This window comes from Rhinatrema bivittatum, chromosome 8, assembly GCF_901001135.1.
Source record: "Rhinatrema bivittatum chromosome 8, aRhiBiv1.1, whole genome shotgun sequence".
Classification (NCBI taxonomy): Eukaryota; Metazoa; Chordata; class Amphibia; order Gymnophiona; family Rhinatrematidae; genus Rhinatrema; species Rhinatrema bivittatum.
In genome coordinates, this window is record NC_042622.1 from 54962607 (window position 1) to 54982855 (window position 20249).

A 20249-nucleotide genomic window follows, 5' to 3' on the forward strand; every position below is an offset into this window, starting at 1 on the left:
ACTACATGAAACTAGCATCCAGGCAGATTTAAAACAAACCGTAGGAAGTATTTTTCACTCAGAGCACAATCAAGCTATGGAATCTGCTGCCAGGGAACATAATCAAAGCAATTAAGAATGGGGTTCCAAAGAGGACTGGACAAGCTCTTGAAGGAAAAGTCCATAAACAATTAATAGTGTGGAAAAGCCAGTGCTACAAGAAATAGATCAACTAGATCTAGAATGGCCACTATTGGAGACAGAATGCTGAGCTCGATGAAGACTGGTCTGACCCAGCATGGCACTTCTCATGTTCTTATGATTCCACTCAGTCATCACTCAAAATATAAGACTGGGGCAGATATGTTTTAAGTGTGCCCCATGTTTTTGAAAAAAGTTAAACTATGAAGATGCACCATACTGAAAACAGGAAGCCTTCTGTACAGTGTATATTGTCTTCACTGTCTGCAAAGGGAATGTCTCTCTGTATATAAGAAAAGTTAATTCAATCTTCCTATTTCAGCTCAGTAAGGAACCTCTGTAATTAGGATATGTAATGATTATGATATCACCAGCAATAATGAACAAATGAAGGAGAGAAACAGGCTGTTAAAATTTGTATATAGTAACTCACAAACCTTACTAAATGAAATAGGAAGCATGAAAAGAAACTTTTCACTTTATATGACAGGTCAATGGCAAACATCCAAGTGACATTTAACAGCATATTTAAGATTACTTGTGCTTATTAATTGCCTGTCTAGGCAATTTACACTGTAAACGTATATAATCATGATTAACACAATACAAATGACAAAAATCTAACTAAAAAACAAATAAAATGATTAGAATCAAAAACAAAAATACTAAGAACAGTAAAAAAGTAAAATTGTCTCAGAAAACAAACAATCATGATAAAAGAAAATTCAGCATAATATTAAAGTGGTCAATATGGAACAAGCTACTTCACTTTCAGGGAGTCTAGGAGGGCAGATATCTGAATGATAGCAGTTTAGATTATTGCAAGCTTTTTGGATAGACATTGGAACGGAGGGATGCTGGGTATGTATTAAGTGGGGTATCTTATATGCTCACTTTCCAAATGAGGAAGACAACTAAACATCTTGGATAAGAAGATTTCATAAGCAGTCACACAGTATGATTAGCAGCTGGAATGCATCATTGCAGTGTGGCTGGTAATAAAAGACTGGATAGGCCGCTTGGTTTTTCTGTGTCATCTGCTATGCAAGTGCTTTGGTAACTTGCAATGAAAAATTTAAAAAGTTATGCAGGGAATAGATGATTTAAAAATTTGGTGTAGGATTAGTCAGTGCGACTCTTGCTCCTCCACATCATTGATTTTTTTTATAAGTGCCCCTTTAGCATATCTGTAGATACAAGGATTTTTGATACACCACTGTTTTGTTTTGATAAAGGCAGTGCAGTTCTATCTAAACACCTTTTTGGTTTTCTTTTTCCAACACCCATGTTGAACTGAAAATTTACCTGCCCACTGGGAGAGCCTGTGCATTCAATTTGTTAATAAGGGTTTGTTAGTACTGTTACATACTGTCAATCATGGACATTTTTAAATGCACAGTCTCTGCAGTGTCAGACTAGGATGCAAGACAATTTGAAACCATGAAGCTATGCATTGAATTACATGAACTTTTGGTTCCATGGCAGATTTGGATTTTAGATACATTATTCACTTTTCCAATCCCAAACTTGAGTTACATTCTGGGAAGGAAAAGTGCGATCTGAACCCTGGTTTCTCTGGTTCTCAACCTGCTGCTCTAACCACTAGGCTACTCCTCCACTCCAAATCTAGAGGGATGTTCTGATTACCACCTACTCAAACATCAGCACAGGAAAAAAAACAAACAGAGATAAACAGAAATAATGCGGTATATTGTATAATTGTATTTTCATTTTTGAAGATAAACAACTTTGCTCAATAAAGAAAATCCTTATTTTTAATGTGGGCACCTAACTAACTTGCAGTCCCTAACTTCAGGTGCTTAACGTTTGTTCCCTCGCCCACTTTTAAGTGCCTTGTGAATGAGAGGACCTAAATGTAGGGGCTGAGCCTGGGAAAAAATTCACAAACTTAGGTGTCAACTTTTAAAGTTAGGCACCTAGGTCTTTTGAATAATCGGGCTCACTACTGTATAAGGTAGACGAGAAATGTGAAAAACAGGTCTTTGGATATGATCAAGAAAACAGTTAATCTGTCAAAAAGGGGTTTAAAAGTATACCAGTTTGTTTGCAAAGCTGTCATTGTTTTTGCATGTGTATTGCCAGTATCAAAAGCACTTCCCTCTGTACAAATATAATGGCTGCTTACATTTTAGAACAGCAGGTTCTCCCTCTCTATACACCATAGATTTTATTGTGGACTGTGAGAAACAACATTGAAACCATGCAATACCAGGTATTCCTCACTTAGAACAGATGCAACAGCCTCTACAAGCTACCACATTTTTAAATGGCTCACAGTAACGAATAGGTGTCCCCTAACCATATTAAATATAATTAGATTGTCTTATAATTAGGAAAAAATATTTGCTTCCAAATCTTAAATTATTAATTGTGAATGATCTAGGTTCTATTAAAAAAAAAATCCTTAAAAACAAAAAAATTAAACAATAAAACTCAAATCACAACTAAATTTTAGATTAAATGAATACTGATATAGTTGGATTATGCATAAGACATTTCAAAAGGTGAATCAATGACATGAATTGTCAGAATTCTAAAGAAAGCAAATTAAAATATTCCTCTGAATTCTGCATTAATCGTTTCAGAGGGTGGTATTCCTGCATATCTTTGTTGCTCAAAATGGGATTCTTTTCTTAAGTCTCGCAAAGTAAGGCAGGCATAGGATCACATTTTCCAGCACTTTGGTAATGCACAGAAAAGAAATAAAATGCCCAGCTTCACAAACACATTATAGATATAGGTTCCAACAAGATTCCCCATGAAAGTCATACCAAAGTGTATTGTTAAAAAAAAACCAAAAAAACTCACATTCTTAAGGCTCCCCTGTGCTTCAGTTTTCTTTGATACATCATAAAATAAAGTGTGCAGCTTACAGTAGAAAAGCAATGAGCTTTTCCAGTTCCTTTTCCTCCAGCCAAAGAATGCTTCCAAGCGAACACAATCCAACTTTTCAGACTGATTCAGCTCCTCTGCTGCATTTAGGAGTTAATCACTGGTTCTCTCTGCCTCAATATCATTTCCATTTTAAGTTTCCTCCCATTTCTAAGGAAGCACTTTAAGGAGGTGCAATTCCAAAATTTCTCAGTTAAGCTGCGTGGTGTACTGGGTTTTCCAAGTTAATATTTGTGCCTGCCTTAAATGAAAAATCCTATACACAGGAGCTAATTCAGAAGTTCACGGAGAAAGCAATAGCACATATAAAAACAATTCATTTACCTTTTCATCTTCTGATCCTCTGGAAGCTTTCAGCTTATCAATACTATCACAAATGGCAAAACACACTTTGGATCCAACTGAGTCATTGGACCAATTGCATCTAGCACATGGGATACTACTATCAATTCTTTGTATTAACATACTATCTTGTTCACAGCAAGAGATGCAGCTGAAAGAATTTCAAAAAGCAGAAAACACAGGATTTCAGATTGATTCTTTTTAGATTGTGATATCTTTTAATAGCCAACATAAGAAAAATCTAAAGTATTTGCAGGAATCTTTGAGACTACAAAGGTCACAGTCGTATTTGACTAAAAGGAGGGACCTGGGTAGTCTTGAAAGTACATCATCTTTGGATTCTTATGTTGCTTCAATATAAAGGTATCACAACAGACAATGAATTCAGTTCTCTCAATGACTAATACAGGTATTAGAACTCTGTATTGTATTTCAGCTTAGAAGACACCTCATATTGTAAAAGATCGGGTGGCTATCCCTCTGTACTAAGAAAATAGATTAGAGTGATTTCTGCCATAAGCTCTTCTTGCTCAGTAGATTGAACAGCAAGAAGTGTACTGCTGAAGTAACATGTGCCACAGTAAACTTCATTGGAAGAGATCCATGCCATCTGAAGTCACAATATGGTATTACAGACCTGGACAACACTGCTTTTCAGGTGAATGATGAGCCAAGAACATGCTGCTATTTGGTCTCGAATAAGGGTTTGAATAAATGTATAATGACAAAAAAAAAAAGATGAGTTAGGTAGTTTGGATTTTAACCAGAAAAAAAACTTTCAAACAAAAATGGCCTAAATTTGGTTATCCATTAATGTGAAATAATCTACATTCCTAAATTTTCATTTTTAATTCTTGTTGATTCATGATGATTTACAGATCACTATTTGCTTAACACACTGTACCTGCTGAACACCAGAAATAAAGAACGCCAATCAATTCAGGTCATAATACCATTCTGGCATTTTTTAAATTTCTTAATCTACATACCACAGCTGCTGAACTGGATCTGCTTATTCATGCAGACTGAACAAAATAATTTAGTTTAATGGATACATTATTGGTGTTGATTTAGGAGTCTATGAAAGATCCTCCTGTCTCTAAACCATCCTTGTCCCAATGAATTATGAGGCCAGTGGTAGCCCATTACACAAGACTCGTGGCTGTCATGGGCCAAGAGAATTAATTCCTCTCCTCTGGAATTCTGCAGAGCCACAACAGGCACCAAGGCATTCTTTCACAAGGTGTTATCTATTGGATTCAGTTGAACCAACAAAGCAGCCTTTCAAAAAGAACGTTCTATAAGCAGCTAAAAACAAGAAATGATACTTTTCCTATTAAAAAAATTGTTGAGATACTGATCTGGGAAATCCTCCAGTCTCAGCTATGCTAGGCAGAATGCCAGAGAAGCGAAATTTCCTACTTGGTAATTGGGTTTCTCAGAAACCTGTCATAATAGCCCATATGCCCCACCCTAAAGTTAAAGTATTTGATGCTGTAATACTGGAAGAAGTATTCATAATAGTAGAGTAACATTTTATTTTATAAAGTCCTTAGATGTGTATATATATCTCATGTGATGATGTGTATATATATCTCATGTGATGAGCTCCTGCACTTGATTTTCTTCCTTAATCTGCTGAATACGATCCATGAAAGGAGACATTACTAATTATCTCATTATTTCATTTTCTTTAGTACAGACAGATGAATCCAGAACCAGTGGGTTATGCACCTCTACAGCAAATGGAGATGGAGCAAAGCTGACATCATGGTATATATATACCCCTGCAGTGACATCAGCCTACCAGTATTCTCTTGAAAAGCCAACTATGGACAAACTAACAAAACGTGATTAACAGATAACCATTTCAGCACTCAGCCATCAGGAAAACCCTGAGCTCAGACAAGGAATGTATTAACACTAGTCTAAGGACTGGAACAACACTTACCAGTAACCCCTGGAACACGCAGCCACGCAGAACAGTAGCACAACCATCCAGCAGCCAAGGGTAGGAAGGTGGATTCATTTGTCTATACTAAAGAAAAGGAAATTATCAGGTAAGTATCAATTTCTATCTTAGCATGCAGACAGGTGAATCCAGAACCAATGGGATATACCAAAGCTACTCCCGAACAGGAAGGGAGGCTGCCCGTGGTCCAGTCAAAACCGCACATGTGAAGACTGCAACCTCCTGGGCTTGGACATTCAGGTGATCATGCCTGGTAAAGGCATGTAAAGGACCACATCACAATTTGCCAGATGTCAATGGACACAGACAATCTCATCTCCATCTATGACACTGCCTGAACCCTAGTGGAATGAGCCCTAACCTGACTAGGCAATAGCTGCTCAGCATCCACATAAGCGGCCATAACTACCTCCTTAATCCAGCAGGCTACTGTAGCCCATGACGCCAGTTAGCCCTTGTTAATTCCAGTCTTCCTAAGAGGTTTAGAAACCTCAAAATACCACATGAGATATATAGGCCGTAACAGGCGATATTCGCCTGCTTCTCTTTACCTGTCCAGAGACAACAGGGAATGGACTGATTCAAGTGAAAAACAGATCACTTTTAACAAAAAGAAGGAACAGTACGCAGCTGCATCACCCCCAGAATCACTCGTAGAAACAGCTCCTGGCAAGACAAGGCCTGCAGTTTGGATACTCCACGCACCAAACAAATTTCCACAAGAAATACTGTTTTCAAGGTCAGTAACCTCAAGGAAAGGTTCACATCGGTCAAAAAGTAGGACCCACTCAAAAATCCAAAAACTCGATTAAGACTCCACAAGGGCACTGGTAACCGCAAGGGAGAACAAAGATGCTTCACTCCATTCAAGAAATGGGTCACTCTGGATGAGCCAAATGTTCATCATTCATCTGACCTCAGAAACAGGCAAGAGCCACCATCTGTACCTTTAAAGAATTAAGGGCCAACCCATTATTCAATCCATCCTGCAAAAATTCTAAAATGAGCGGGATATTAACTGAACAAGGAAGAACTCCTCGATCTTCACACCAAGCCTCAAACACTCGCCAAACCCGGACATAGGCTAAGAAGTAGAGAACTTTCTCATTTGCAGCAAAGTGGCAGTCATGCAGTAGAATATCTACACTTAAGCAACTGAGCCCTCTCAAGGGCCATACCAAGAGACAAAATAGAGTCTGATCTTTGTGAAGAACAGGTCCCTGCCGCAGCAGATCGCTGTGCGCCGAAAGCCTGAGGGGAGAGTCCACCAGGAGCCTTCGAGGATCTGCACACCACAGTCTCCTGGGCCAATCTGGTGCCACCAGAAGAACCATTCCCCTGTGACTAGCAATCTTTCAAATCATTCTGCCCAACATGGACCACAGAGGAAATTCATACAGCAGCTTGCCCTCCGGCTACTCCTGCATGAGGGCATCGATGCCAAGGACTATGGATCTCTCCTGCAACTGAAGAATAGAGGAGCCTTCGCATTGCGAGAAGTTGCCAGCAAGTCCAGAAACAGAAGACCTCAGCGATCCACTATCAAGCTGAAACACCTCATTTGACAATTCCCATTCTCCAGACTGTCTATCTGCTGAGAAAGTCTGCTCTTACATTGTCTTTTCCTGCAATGTGCAAGGCTGAAATCTCCTGAAGATGCACTTCTACCCATTCCATAAGTTGGGCTATTTCCTGCGACACTTGCTGGCTCTTGGCTCCTCCCTGCCAACTAATGTAAGCCACCGTCATTGCACCACTGTCCGACATTATCCGGATAGCTCGACCCTGCAAATTGATCGCTGAACCACAAGCATGCCAACCAGACAGCATGGGCTTCCAGCCAATTGATGCTCCAGAGAGACTCTTCTGAACTCCAGTGCTCTTGCGCTGCCAGCTCCTGACAGTGAGCTCCCCAACCCAAAAGGCTTGCAAGTGTCGTAAATATTAACCGGTCCAACGATTTTAGGGAAACCTCCTTTCTTAGATGATCTGCTTACAGCCACCACTGCAGGAGTGCACACCTCCATCGGTAGGGTGAAGCAGAATCGAATAGTACCGAGACTGTGTGTTACAATGAGACAGCAGAGAATGCTGAAGAGGATGCATATGCACCCTCACACCCATGGCACCACCTCCAGGGTCACCATCAATCCCAGTACCTATACATAGGACCACACTGTCAGGCATATTCTGTTAGGCAAAAGACGCACCTGTGCCAGCAGCTTCTGAATATGGTCTTCTGGCAGGAACACCCTGCCCTGCTTCATATCGAACTGAACACTGCGATACTCTAGTGACTAAGATGGGTGACTATTGCTCGTGGCCAGGTTCACCACCCAGCCAAGCTCTTGCAACAAGGAGATCACCTTACACAACACCCAAAGGCTCTCTTCCAGAAACTTTGTCTGAATCAGCTAGTTGTCCAAGTATGGGTGCACTAGAATCCCATCCTCTCAATTCCACCATCACCACCACCACCATAACCTTGGAAAGACTTCAGGGTGCAGTGGCCAAACCAAAAGGTAGCGCTCAAAACTGAGAATGGTGTCCCAAAACTGCAAAATGCAGAAATAGATGTTCTAGCTGGATAGGAATATGCAGGTATGCCTCAGACAAATACAGAGTCGTCAGAAACTCCCGACTATACTGCCACTATCACTGAGTGCAAGGTTTTCTTGTGAAAACAAGTCACCCACAAATGACTAGAGCCCCTTGAGATTCAGGATGGAGCAAAAAGAACCCTCCTTCTTAGGCACAATAAAATAAATGGAATAGCGGCCCATATTTTGAGATATGGGCACTGGAACCACAGCCTACAGATTGAGGAGTCTTAAAGTACACTCCACTGTCTGTCTCTTCTGCAGAGAGTTGCAGGGAGATACCATGAATACAGCACCATATCGCTACCTGATTGTCTGTCCGAATAAGGACTGCTCTGTGGAACAAGCAGTCTAGAAATTGCCTGAAGCTCCAGGACGTTTATCTGGCATAGAGATTCCTGAGCCATCCGCCATCCCTGCGTGTGGAGGATGTTGTCCACATGGGCCCCCCACCCTTGGGTGGAAGCATTGGTGGTAAGAACTACCTGAGGCGGGGCAGCCTGAAACAGGAATCCCTGTTCCACATTGAAGAGGTTCTCCCACCAGGACAGGGAGACCTGCAGATATGGCGTGATGGAGACATGTGCCTCGAGGTCCTGGGACACCTGCTACCCATTGCGACCATAATGTCCATTGTGCCCTGCACATGCAAAGGTGTTGTGTCCGGCAGGGCTCCGATAAAGTCCAGCCACATCGATAGGCTCAGGTGAGACTTTAGGTAGTTGATAATGAACCCCAAAGACTCCAGCAACCAGATGGTTAAGCACAGGGAATAAGTCTGCCCACCTGGGTAGTGCTTTTGACTAGACAATCATCCCGATAGGAGAAAACCTACAATCCCAATCTGCACAGGTACGCCCCCACCATGGCCAGACACTTGGTAAAGTCCTGTGGTGTGGAGGCCAGGCCAAACGGTAACACCCGGTTGAAAATGACATTCGCCCACCACAAACTGGAGATACTTCCTGTGACCTCTGAAGATCTTGATGTGGATATAGGCGTCTTAAGTCGAGGGAACATAGCCAGTCCCCTTTTTGTAAGAGGGGAATCAGGGTGCTCAGCGAGACCATCTTGAACCTTTCTCTTTTTAGAAACCTGTTCAAGGTCCCGCAACTGAGCCACCACATCCCTCACATTATTGCCAAAACGATTTTCGCCAATACATGGCAAATTGTCCTACCCTGCACCTCTGGGCGGAGGTCCGAGGCCCAGACCTAAGCCATCTTGTGGACACCAATCCCAGCAGCTGCAACTTTCACCGCCGTCTCAAAGACATCATATGTGGAGCTTACTTCATACTTCCCGCATTCAATGCCCTGATGAACGACCACCAATAGAACATCCTGCTACTGTTGGGGCAGATGGTCATCCACCTCCTGAACTTGTTTCCAGAGGTGGAGTACTGAGTCATATAGAGCTGATAGGAAGCTATTTGGGCTATCAGCATGGCGCCCTGAAAGACCTTCCTATGCAGTGCATCCAGCGCCCTATGTTTCCTCCCCAGAGCACCCAAGGCATAGGTCCTGGAGCACTTGGCTATTTTCAGTGCAGATTCAACCACCATCAATTGATGAAGGAGCTGATGCTTTCCAAAAGCTTTGGCATGCTGGATGAGGTACACCCCATCAGTCTTTCTGTTTATAGGCAGAACTGTGAGGGAGTGCCCCCAAATCCTGAGGAGCAGCTCCTTGAAGATTTCATGGATTGGAACAGCCACAACCTCCTTCAGGCCATCCACAAACTGGAGGAACTCTAGCATCTTGTGCCTTGCATCCTCCTCCATTAGCTGGAATGGAATGGCTTCCACCATGGCCTGCACAAAACCAGCAAAAGGTTAAGTCCTCTGCCATTCCTCCGGGGGGGGGGGGGGGGGGGGGGGAGAGACTGATCTGAGGGAAAGCCCTAAAAATCCTCAGAGGAAGAAATCAGAGGTGTTATCATCCCAGGGGTCATAAGAGGCATTGATCTCACTAAACTGAGCCAGAGATGAAAGCCCAGGCAGGCCCAGAGGTCTAGGCATCGCAGGCACAGATGGACCTGCAGGCAAACCCAGTAGGGCTAACTGAAGAACAGCCTACGGGCTGAGGAAGCAACGGTGTCCCATGGAGCATAGATGGCCCCAGGATACCAGAGCCTGCTGAATAGAGAGGACGCCAAGAAGAACATAGAGGCACTCCAATAGTGGCTCCAGTAGGGAGGCTGCGGCTTCGATCCACCACCAACTGCACCCTGTGCTCTAGCTCCTACTCGAAGGTCATAGACGCCGGAACTGGTTGTGCTGGAAAAGGGGTGGCATGATCCTCCTCAGAGCCTCGAAGGTGGTCAGTACCTGGCACCAGAATCGGTGGGGACCGCCCTGTATCCCTGACATTGATGGAGAGTGTAACCTCTTCATCTCGGGGACACTTCGGGGGGTGTCGCAGCAAGAACTGGTGCCATCCTGAGCCCTGTTCTGTGTGCCAGTGACCAATGTCGATGCTCGCTCAACTTCCCACGGTGCTTGGCCCAGTCTTTCCCCAGCACAGAGGTGGAAGGTGAACATCCTCGAACTAGAGACCGAAAAGGCTCGACCCCCAGCCCCCTGCTCCTCCAGGATCAATGGGGGAGGGGGGAGGATCAGTATCCATCAGTTCCCTCCAAACCTTTGGTGTGAAGGATACAGATGCAGATGTCAAAGGCTCAGCTTAGGACCAAACAGCTTCTCCATCTCATCGAGGCGGGCCCACTGAATGTCGTGGGATAACCCCAGGCAGAGGATGCTCACCTCATGTGGATCCATAAATCGACATAGTCTGAGGGCACTGGGGCACCGATGAAAACCCGATAATGCCATGAAAAAAATAAGGCCGATGAACGGATGATGGCCTGTGGGCCCCGAAGACACTTATGGGGAACAGACCATGAACGAGAACTTACCGCGCTGCAAAACTGACTAAGGCCAGGTGGAACCTAGAGGGACCTGGCAGAGGAACAAGGCAGAAAATAGCCGAAAATTGGATTCATTTTCCAGAAAGAGAGCACAAGCTCCAAGACCGCAAGACGATAGCTAGCTCTGCGGGAAAAAAAAAAAAAAAGACTGAAGAGGGACCCCATATGGATGCATTGATTAGGGCATGCTCAGTGTGCCAGTCAAAATTCTAGAAACTTTGACAGAAGTTTCATATGCCAGGCTCCATCTGATGTCACCAATGCATGAGGACCACCATCTTGCTTGTCCTAGAAGAACATTCGCTCCAGAAAGGGTGCGTACCTATATGGAACCGGCAGTGCTGCCGAGAAGATGTCCATGTCTGGTCTTGAGTGTTGGGGACTGACTCAAGGAATAAGGTGGTGCAGACACAGGAGACAGTCGTTGTGATGTCTTGGGCCTCGACGAATGCATAAAAGAAGATGATGAAATAGCACAACACTCCAGTATTCCAGGAGAAGAATGCCTTGATGCTTTGAATGGGGATCCAGAACAGTGTCTTGATACCTCAGTCAAGGAAGGCCTCAGCATTTTATGGCTTCCAGGCCTGTGCTCCAGGGCCTTCAGAGCACGCTTTGGAGCAGAAGTGCCTGGATTTTGATCATTTCGGAGAAGTGGAAGCAGGGGCTGTCAGCACGGGATGCTTCAGCCATTTCTTCTGCCCTGGTACCAGGGTGACACCAGCTAATTTATTTATGCAATGTGCCACGATCTTGTGGCGCAGACCCCAGCACAGTATGCTTCAAAGCATGTGATGTATGCACCAAAAGTGATGCCGACAGAGATTGATCTTTTTGAATTCTCATTGCTTGGAGCCTTCGACTCACAGTGCATCATGACTGAGGGGGCTATGCTCGCCTCACTTCCCAGAGCTAAAGAGGAAGATCTACTGTGCCCAACTTCTCTCCAGAGCTCCTCAATCTTTCCCACCCTTTTCCTTTGGACCTGGGGAGATATTTTGTCGCAGGCTACTGAGCCAGGCTGGTCATGGTTGGGCCCTAAACAATGATAGCATCTGTCGTGGGTATCTGTTACAGACATTCGGTGTCCACAAGGGCAAAAAAAAAGACAAAGGGATCTCAGATTCAACGGTTGTGCGGGAAATCTTGTACATGCTCAGTAGAGCAAAAGCTCTACAAACTAGGAGGGGGTCAGTTTCGGTGACACCAAGGGGCATCACCTAAGATCATGGCTAATTCATCTTATCGACAGAAAAGGCTGTTATATAGAGCTGGTATAAATAGGGAATTCAGGTTGTCTGTATGTGTTAGATACATGAAGTGAGCCATTGAGGCTATGATACAAGGATATTTTGGAGATAAGGAGTCAAGAATTATCGAAGAGTTATAGTGATTGTGGGAGACAGAGGGAAGGAGATTGGAATATTCAAAATATTAGAGAACTACAGAGTCCTTCACCTTTAGGTTACCAGTTCAAATCTGGCTCAAGTTGAAAGTATCCAAGAAGTCATTACCATCTGAAAGTTGTTCAGTGGTAATTACTATATGGTGACTGACTAATGACCTTTATGAAATGGAGATGGAGTTGAACTTGGATTTTAGATTTAGTTACTTGCTTTTCCAAACCTATGCTTGAGGTGACTTTCAGTTCAGGTATAGTAGGTAAGCCCCCACCCTAGATGGTATACAACCTAAGTTAGTACCTGAGACAAGAAGGGTTAAGTGATTTGTCCAAGTCACAAGTAGCATCCATGGAAAATGTATTTGAACCCTGTATTTTCAGTCTCCTGCTTTAACCACTAGGCCACTCTCAATTCGATTCAGTGGACAGGATCCACACCATAAAGTCACCATCACATTTTGGCTCTAATAAACATCACTGCTAGCATCTTCAGCAGACACAACAAAAATTGCACAGGCATGTCTCTTGGATGCAGTCCCTCCAGAGCAGGTGCATTGTAGCATGGGGAAGCTTGCAATGTTGCCATCCATTCTGTGCTCATGCTCTACATAAATATGAGGATTTTGATTTCTAATGCTCTCAATCTGGCAACCTGTACAATCATTACATTCATTAGAAAATTAAATATAACACTGGTTCTTGGTACTTTGTATTTTGACATCCTCCTTGCAAAGAAAATATCATATATTGTGTTTCAGAGAAGTAAAGAAAAGCCAAAGCAACAAGTTAACAACTGTTCACAGAAGTTTATCTAACAGCAGCTGCCAAGGACAAGCCAACCTCAACAACAGACTACAACAATTTCTGTATGTTCATTTTTTCCCTTAAGGAATGTCATAGAGCAGCTTCTCAATTATAGGAATGCTGCACAGCTGGAAATAAACAGCCTGGGGTATGACCACTACTGCAAACCACATACAGCAGAGCCCCTTCTCAATATGCCAAGTATCAATTGACAAGCATTTTGGGTGCAGAAATCCGAAGCAGAACATGAAAAAAGGGAAACCCTTCAGAGAAAAGCCAGTACTGGGCCCCGACTTTTACGTTCCGGGGTACTGATTTGCAGACATTAGGGAAAAAGCACAGGACTGCTTCTATGATCAAGCCCCAAAGAAAAGCATGTTCAAGCAGTATTGCTTAATTATCAAAAGCGGCTGCTCACTCCATACAAATGTTGCTTGCAGCAACTGTGTTATGGGTTTGACAGTTGCTTAGTTTTGATTTTGATATTACTACCCTTAACATAAGGCATAGGGGTAACCAGCACAGAGCAGTAGTTACTACCACAATAAACTTACTGGGAAGACTGGATGGAGCATTTGGTCTTTTTCTGCCGTCATTACTATGCTACCATGAAAGGAGGTGAAAAACTGATGGCCATGAGAAGGAGAGAGACCATAGGATGATTTCATCCAGTGATTTCAAGGCTGCAAAACAGTGCAACAAGGCAGTGCTCAGGACTGGATAGGTACTAGGGCACATAAGGAGAGGAATACCTAGTTTAAAAAAAATGCTGTTATTCTGTTGTACAAATCCTTGGCGAGATCTCACCTGGAATACTGTGTCCCGTTCTGGAGACAATATCTCCAGAAGGACATGGAATGCACAAGATCCATAAAAGGGCTACCAAAATAGTGCAGAGTCTGCACCAAAAATCCCGAGATTAGATTGAAGGACCTAAAAGGTGTATATCCTAGAGGAGAAGCAAAACAGACATTCAAACAAATGAAAGGTATTAATGATGCACAAAAGGAAAGTCTTTTTCAATGGAGGGGAAGCTAAACAAAAAAAATCTTGTCATGATATAAAAGACTCCTAGGAGATTAACTTATGAGGAATATCAGGAAAGTTTTTCATGGAAAGGGTGGAGGAACATGGATTGCCTTCCAGAAACAGGTGGTGTTGGCTAAAAATGTTTTTTAATATTATGACATTGTATTTTTACTGTGTACTCTCTATGGCAGCGGTTTTCAACTAGTGGGTTGCGAAGTCCCGGCAGGTGTGTCGTGCACCCGCTGCTCTTCCCCCTCCCCCCCCTCATCTCAGCGAGACGAACACTGCTACCCATTCCTGCCTGGGCTATCAGCACATTCAAGCCCAAAGGGAAAAGGCAGCAGTGTTTGTGGAAGCCGGCAACAGGAACATGACCTTTTCTTCTTCCCACCCCTGTTGCCCGGAAGAGGAAGTTTATTTGGTTTTTATATACCGTCACATCAGTTATTCAACCATCACAACAGTGTACATAAAATACAATTGTATACAATAATATGGTAATCTAATCAAGGACAAGTTAATAGTCAAATCAAAACATCGAAGTGATGTTTACCAGGCATGTGGGAAGGCCATCCTGTTGCTGCAGAAAAATCACATCCCCAAGGCTCCCCCCAGCCCCACAGCGATAAGAAGGCAGCACTCGGCTGTTTGCCTGTGCTGCGATCAGCTCAGAGCTCCCCTTCTCTTGTCAGCATGACACCAGCAAGAAAATATAAAAATAATCATCAAACTGCAAAAAAAAAATAAAATAAAAGGCTGGGGTGGGAGAAGAAAGAGCATAGAATTACATTCTCAGCTGACTGCTCTGAGCCACGATGATCACAGCACAGGCAAACAGCAGAGTGCTGCCTTCTTACCACACTGCGAGGCAGGGGTGAGGGTCACTCCTGCTGCAGTTTCCAGCCTGTCAGGACTCTGCTTTTAATAGCAGCATACCGGCTGCCTTGTGTACTGGGGGTAGGGTGAGTGAGAGAGAGAGTGAGCCAGCATGTGTGTAAGTAAGAGAGAAAACATGTGAGTGAGAGAAGGAGAGAGAGAGAGAGAGAGATCAGGAAATTGAGAGACTGGTCAGGGAACTGACTGCTGACTGGGGGTGGAGGGGTGCATGCGACTAGTCATGGGCCCTAAGGAAGGGGAGCATGAGGACAGAGCTTCAGCAGCCATTGCTGCTTCTGGTGAGTGCTATTGGCCTACAAGGGAAAGGAGTAGGAGAGTTGCTGGAGAGGGTAAGTAAAAGGTGGCTTTTTAAGTTTCTTTTTCTTAATTGACTGCCATTTTAATTATTGGGTATTATGTGATGTGTCTGCTGTTTGAAATATTTTATTGGTATTTAGAGTATTTAATAAATTTTGTATGTTTTTAATGATTGGATGTTATTTTATCAGTTGTTTTGAAACATTTACTATTTTTATTAGGCTAGTTTTTGAATTATTTTATATTACTTGAGAAATGTATACATAGAAATGTGGAAACAAAAACTGAACTGGAAACAGGAAGAAGCCAGACTGAGTGAATGCAGTGGAACAATGGAAAAATAAGAACATTAACCTGATGGTCACTGTACTCTGTATTTGGTGAGGGTCTATCTGTGTTCTGTGTATGTGAGCCAGATAAGGGTATTCTGCAAGCCTGTAGTTTCTGTGTAGGGATCTATAGCAGCTTGGCTTGGAGATGTATTGGTGTTTAGTACCTGGTTAAATTTTTGTAGTGTTGCCTTTTCATAGGGAGGGTTGTTATTGTTTGAGTGCGTTCCATAATGCAGGTGTAACTTTTTGCGCATTAGCTTGTGCGCATTATTGCAGATCCTGGGAGTCTGTTAGGAGCTATATTTCTGTTTTGCACTGAATGCAGAGTGGCTTTTGAGGGTTTCCATTCCAATTAAGTTATCTGTAAACCGGCACGATGTGCAAACGGTTGCCGGTATATAAAACAAAATAAATAAATAAATTACTGCCTCCATATTTGTACTTTACGGTCTTTCTGTACTTGGTGAAGGTCGATTCTCTGTGTGACACCAAGGGGAAGTATTTTACTAGCATGTAGGCATTTGTATCAATATCATTTGTTGTGTTTTCTCAATAGAACATGTATTGATGGCAAATTACTGTTTCATAAGGAGGGCTATTGCACCTGGTAGGAGAGTGTTTATGTTGCTATTACTGAGAAGACACCAGAAATATCTTTTTTAATATGGTAAATTGAATGAGGAATGTCCCAGCTCTATTCTGTACCCATTTTTGGGGGGTCAGGGCGGTTCCTGTACCTTTAAAGTATATGTTTACATTTATCCCCATGACGATCATGTGTTCAAGTGTGTCATGCATGTGAACCATCTGTCAGGTGTGTCCCAACAGAAAAAAAGGTTGAGCACCACTGCTCTATAGAGTATGGTTTGTGATTTTCAGCAGGGTGTTCATGCAGTTTTGTTTATAGTTAACTGGTGTACTGTCCACACCATTTTTGTTTATGATTATCCTCTATTAATTACCTAATTTTTCATTCATAAAAAATTTCATATGACTGATTGGCCTTAGCCATCTTTTTTTGGCATGCTTTAGAGAGTCTCAGAGTTAAAGAAACTGTGCTTTCAGAATTCCAAGCTTTAGAAGCCAAATCTTATTATGGACTTTTGATGGATTAAGAATTTTTTTGCTATGTATTGCTTTGTATAAATGTTTGGAGGAGATCACATGACATGCTGAAGGGAAAAGACATGCTCTCCCTTCCCTGGACATAGCCTCCTCATATCCGACAGCACTTACCCCTGAGCTGAAAAAGATCTCCACACAGCTCATGGAGCATACTGCAGGTAGGGCACGGCTGGAAAAACACTTTGTGGAGGTGGAAGCGAGAGTCTCCTCGAACCAAGATAGCCTCCACATGGCGAAGGCCGAGATCGCGGCACTTAAAAAGGCAGTAGCAAAACAATCTAAGAACATAAGAAATTGCCATGCTGGGTCAGAGCAAGGGTCCATCAAGCCCAGCATCCTGTTTCCAACAGAGGCCAAAACCAGGCCACAAGAACCTGGCAATTACCCAAACACTAAAGATCCCATGCTACTGATGCAATTAATAGCAGTGGCTATTCCCTAAGTAAAATTGATTAATAGCCATTAATGGACTTCTCCTCCAAGAACTTATCCAAACCTTTTTTGAACCCAGCTACACTAACTGCACTAACCACATCCTCTGGCAACAAATTCCAGAGCTTTATTATGCGTTGAGTGAAAAAGAATTTTCTCCGATTAGTCTTAAATGTGCTACTTGCTAACTTCATGGAATGCCCCCTAGTCCTTCTATTATTTGTAAGTGAAAATAACCGAGTCACATCTACTCGCTCAAGACCTCTCATGATCTTAAAGACCTCTATCATATCCCCCCTCAGCCGTCTCTTCTCCAAGCTGAACGGCCCTAACCTCTGCAGCCTTTCCTCATAGGGAAGCTGTTCCATCCCCTTTATCATTTTGGTTGCCCTTCTTTGTACCTTCGCCATCGCAACTATATCTTTTTTGAGATGCGGCGACCAGAATTGTACACAGTATTCAAGGTGTGGTCTCACCATGGAGCGATATAGAGGCATTATGACATTTTCCGTTCTATTAACCATTCCCTTCTTAATAATTTCTAACATTCTATTTGCTTTTTTGACTGCTGCAGCACACTGAGCCGACGATTTTAAAGTATTATCCACTATGATGCCTAGATCTTTTTCCTGGGTGGTAGCTCCTAATATGGAACCTAACATCGTGTAACTACAGCAATGGTTACTTTTCCCTATATGCAACACCTTGCACTTGTCCACATTAAATTTCATCTGCCATGGGAAGAGAGAGGAGGAAGGAGCGCGGGCTATCGGCCATCCCTCCCCGAGACCTGCCATTAAGGAGGGCTCCCTCTGTTACCATCTGCTGAGCCTTGAAAGCTCATTGCAAAAGGAAGCCCTGGGACTTTGGAACAGCTGCGGCAGGGCGAGAGAACGTGGAGCACGTTGGAAAGGGCGTGGCTACCTTCCTTAAAACCATCAGCGGTGCGGCGCGTAGATGCCGCTGGCGCGATGCCTAAGCCGCGTGCGCAGAAGGGGCGCGCGGCTTAGTCCAGCTTCGGCCGGGTGAGTTTGGGTGTTTGGCCGGGAACTTTGTTTTTGCCAAATTTTCTTCGGATGGGGAAGAAAAGAAAGGCAAGGACTTTGACTTCTTCTCCAGTGCCCCAAGTGAGCACCGGCCCAATGGATCAACACGTGGTGAGGCAGAGAGTTGATCCAAATGAGGACGCTATGGGGAGCCTGTCATTGGCTTCCATTAGTCCAGGAGAAGGACCCATTTTACCACCGCAGCCTTGTAAGAGCCTATCCACTGAACTGGCGTCAGACCTGGTAGGAATTCATCCCCTGGAAGTAAGCTTGGTAACCCGAGCTGGAAACCAAGGGACTGAGAAATCTTTAATTGAAGTGTTATCAGGAGAATCTATACCAGCTCTTTCTAGTAGCATTGTCAGAGATATTTTTCCTGACAATGTTACTTTATCTGATGTATGGAAAATTATTTCTAAACTAGATAATAATATTGCCATAATGAATAGATCATTGTCCACTGTGATAAATGTTAATACTGAGAAAATTAACCAGCAAGGGATAAGAATATCAGTGTGTGAAAAAGAGATATTGGATTTGAAAGAGAAAATGCAAGTGGTTCAATCATCTGGTAATACATTTATGCATGATAGTTTAAATATCCATAAGGAATTAGAACGAATGGAAAATGCTTTGAGGTTAAAAAAGTTGAGACTGGTAAATTTTCCAATTACCCGTTTACTTTCTCCATTAGAAATGTTTAAAACATTTCTTAGGGAAGTATTAATGTATGAGGATGAGGAATTTCCTAAATTATCGAAAATATACTACTTTAGTAAGAAGAAAGAGAAATATTCAAGATGGTGGGATAGAGCGCCCTCCAAGTTTAGGTATTTCTACCTTCTTGGAGGAGTCTCTAGACATAATTGAGAATAGGGCTACTCTTTTTATCTCCTTTCAGTCAGAACAGGACAAAGATAAACTATTCAAAAAAATCTTTTCCTATAAGGATGTCTCTTTCTGCGGATCCAAGATTCAAATTTTCCCAGATGTCGCTAGAGCCACCCAAGCAAGGAGGAAAATCTTCCTTGCTTTAAAACAACGAGTGGTGGCTCTAGGGGCAACTTTCTTTCTGAAATTTCCGTGTATATGTTATATTAATTATAAAGGGAAAAAATTTGGTTTTTCAGATCCGTTGCATTTAGAGACATTTTTAGTAGATAAAGCGGTATCAGAAGTTTGAAATATATTGTTGGTAAAGGGTCCTTAAGAGAATTGTAGTCTCCTTCCTCATATTTTATTTATTTATTTATTTTTGGTTTTTATATACCGAATGTTCCTGTATAATATACATATCACACCGGTTTACAAGGAAAAAAACTGTCGCCTCGTTGGCAATTTACATTGAAACAGTTAACGATTATTTGCTGAACAATTAACAAGAACATGAAGATGCAAGGAGGAACTTAGTGTAACTTATATAGAACAAAAAGAACATGATTATTTACATTTCAATAATGTTTTTTTTTTAAGTTTTTTTTTTATTTTGTTTTAAGTAAATCTAGTTATGGTCCCTAGTGTTTTAGAAGGGACCTATAGATGTTTCTTTTTCTTAAATTAATGTTGGGGTTCTTCCCCAATTATGTTTTATGTACACCAATTAAGTAAATATGGTTGGAAATGTAATTTTTATGTTTTTGCTTTAAATATTTGGAGTACATATTGGTAATTGTGTTTTTCATGATGTAATTAATGAAAAAATAAAGAATAAATTATAAAAAAAAAAAAAAAAAAATTTCATCTGCCATTTGGATGCCCAATCTTCCAGTCTTGCAAGGTCCTCCTGTAATGTATCACAGTCTGCTTGTGATTTAACTACTCTGAATAATTTTGTATCATCCGCAAATTTGATAACCTCACTCATCTTATTCCTTTCCAGATCATTTATATATATATTGAAAAGCACCGGTCCAAGTACAGATCCCTGAGGCACTCCACTGTTTACCCTTT

At 42.4% G+C, this 20249-nt stretch overlaps 1 protein-coding gene across 6 annotated transcripts in view; it reads right to left on the bottom strand.

Annotated features, from left to right (window-relative positions):
* The window catches only part of ARHGAP40 (Rho GTPase activating protein 40), a 189758-nt gene that overhangs the window by 120922 nt on the left and 48587 nt on the right, over positions 1-20249 (bottom strand). Inside the window, exon 1 of one of the 6 annotated variants that reach the window (XM_029612408.1) lies at positions 3418-3526. The exons of 3 other annotated variants lie outside the window; for them this stretch is intronic. In XM_029612408.1, coding sequence (XP_029468268.1) covers positions 3418-3425 — 8 coding nt within the window. In that variant the 5' untranslated portion in view covers positions 3426-3526. Of the gene's footprint in view, positions 1-3009; positions 3128-3417; positions 3527-20249 lie in introns of those variants that run through there. 2 more of the 6 variants (XM_029612406.1, XM_029612407.1) reach the window with 2 other exon arrangements.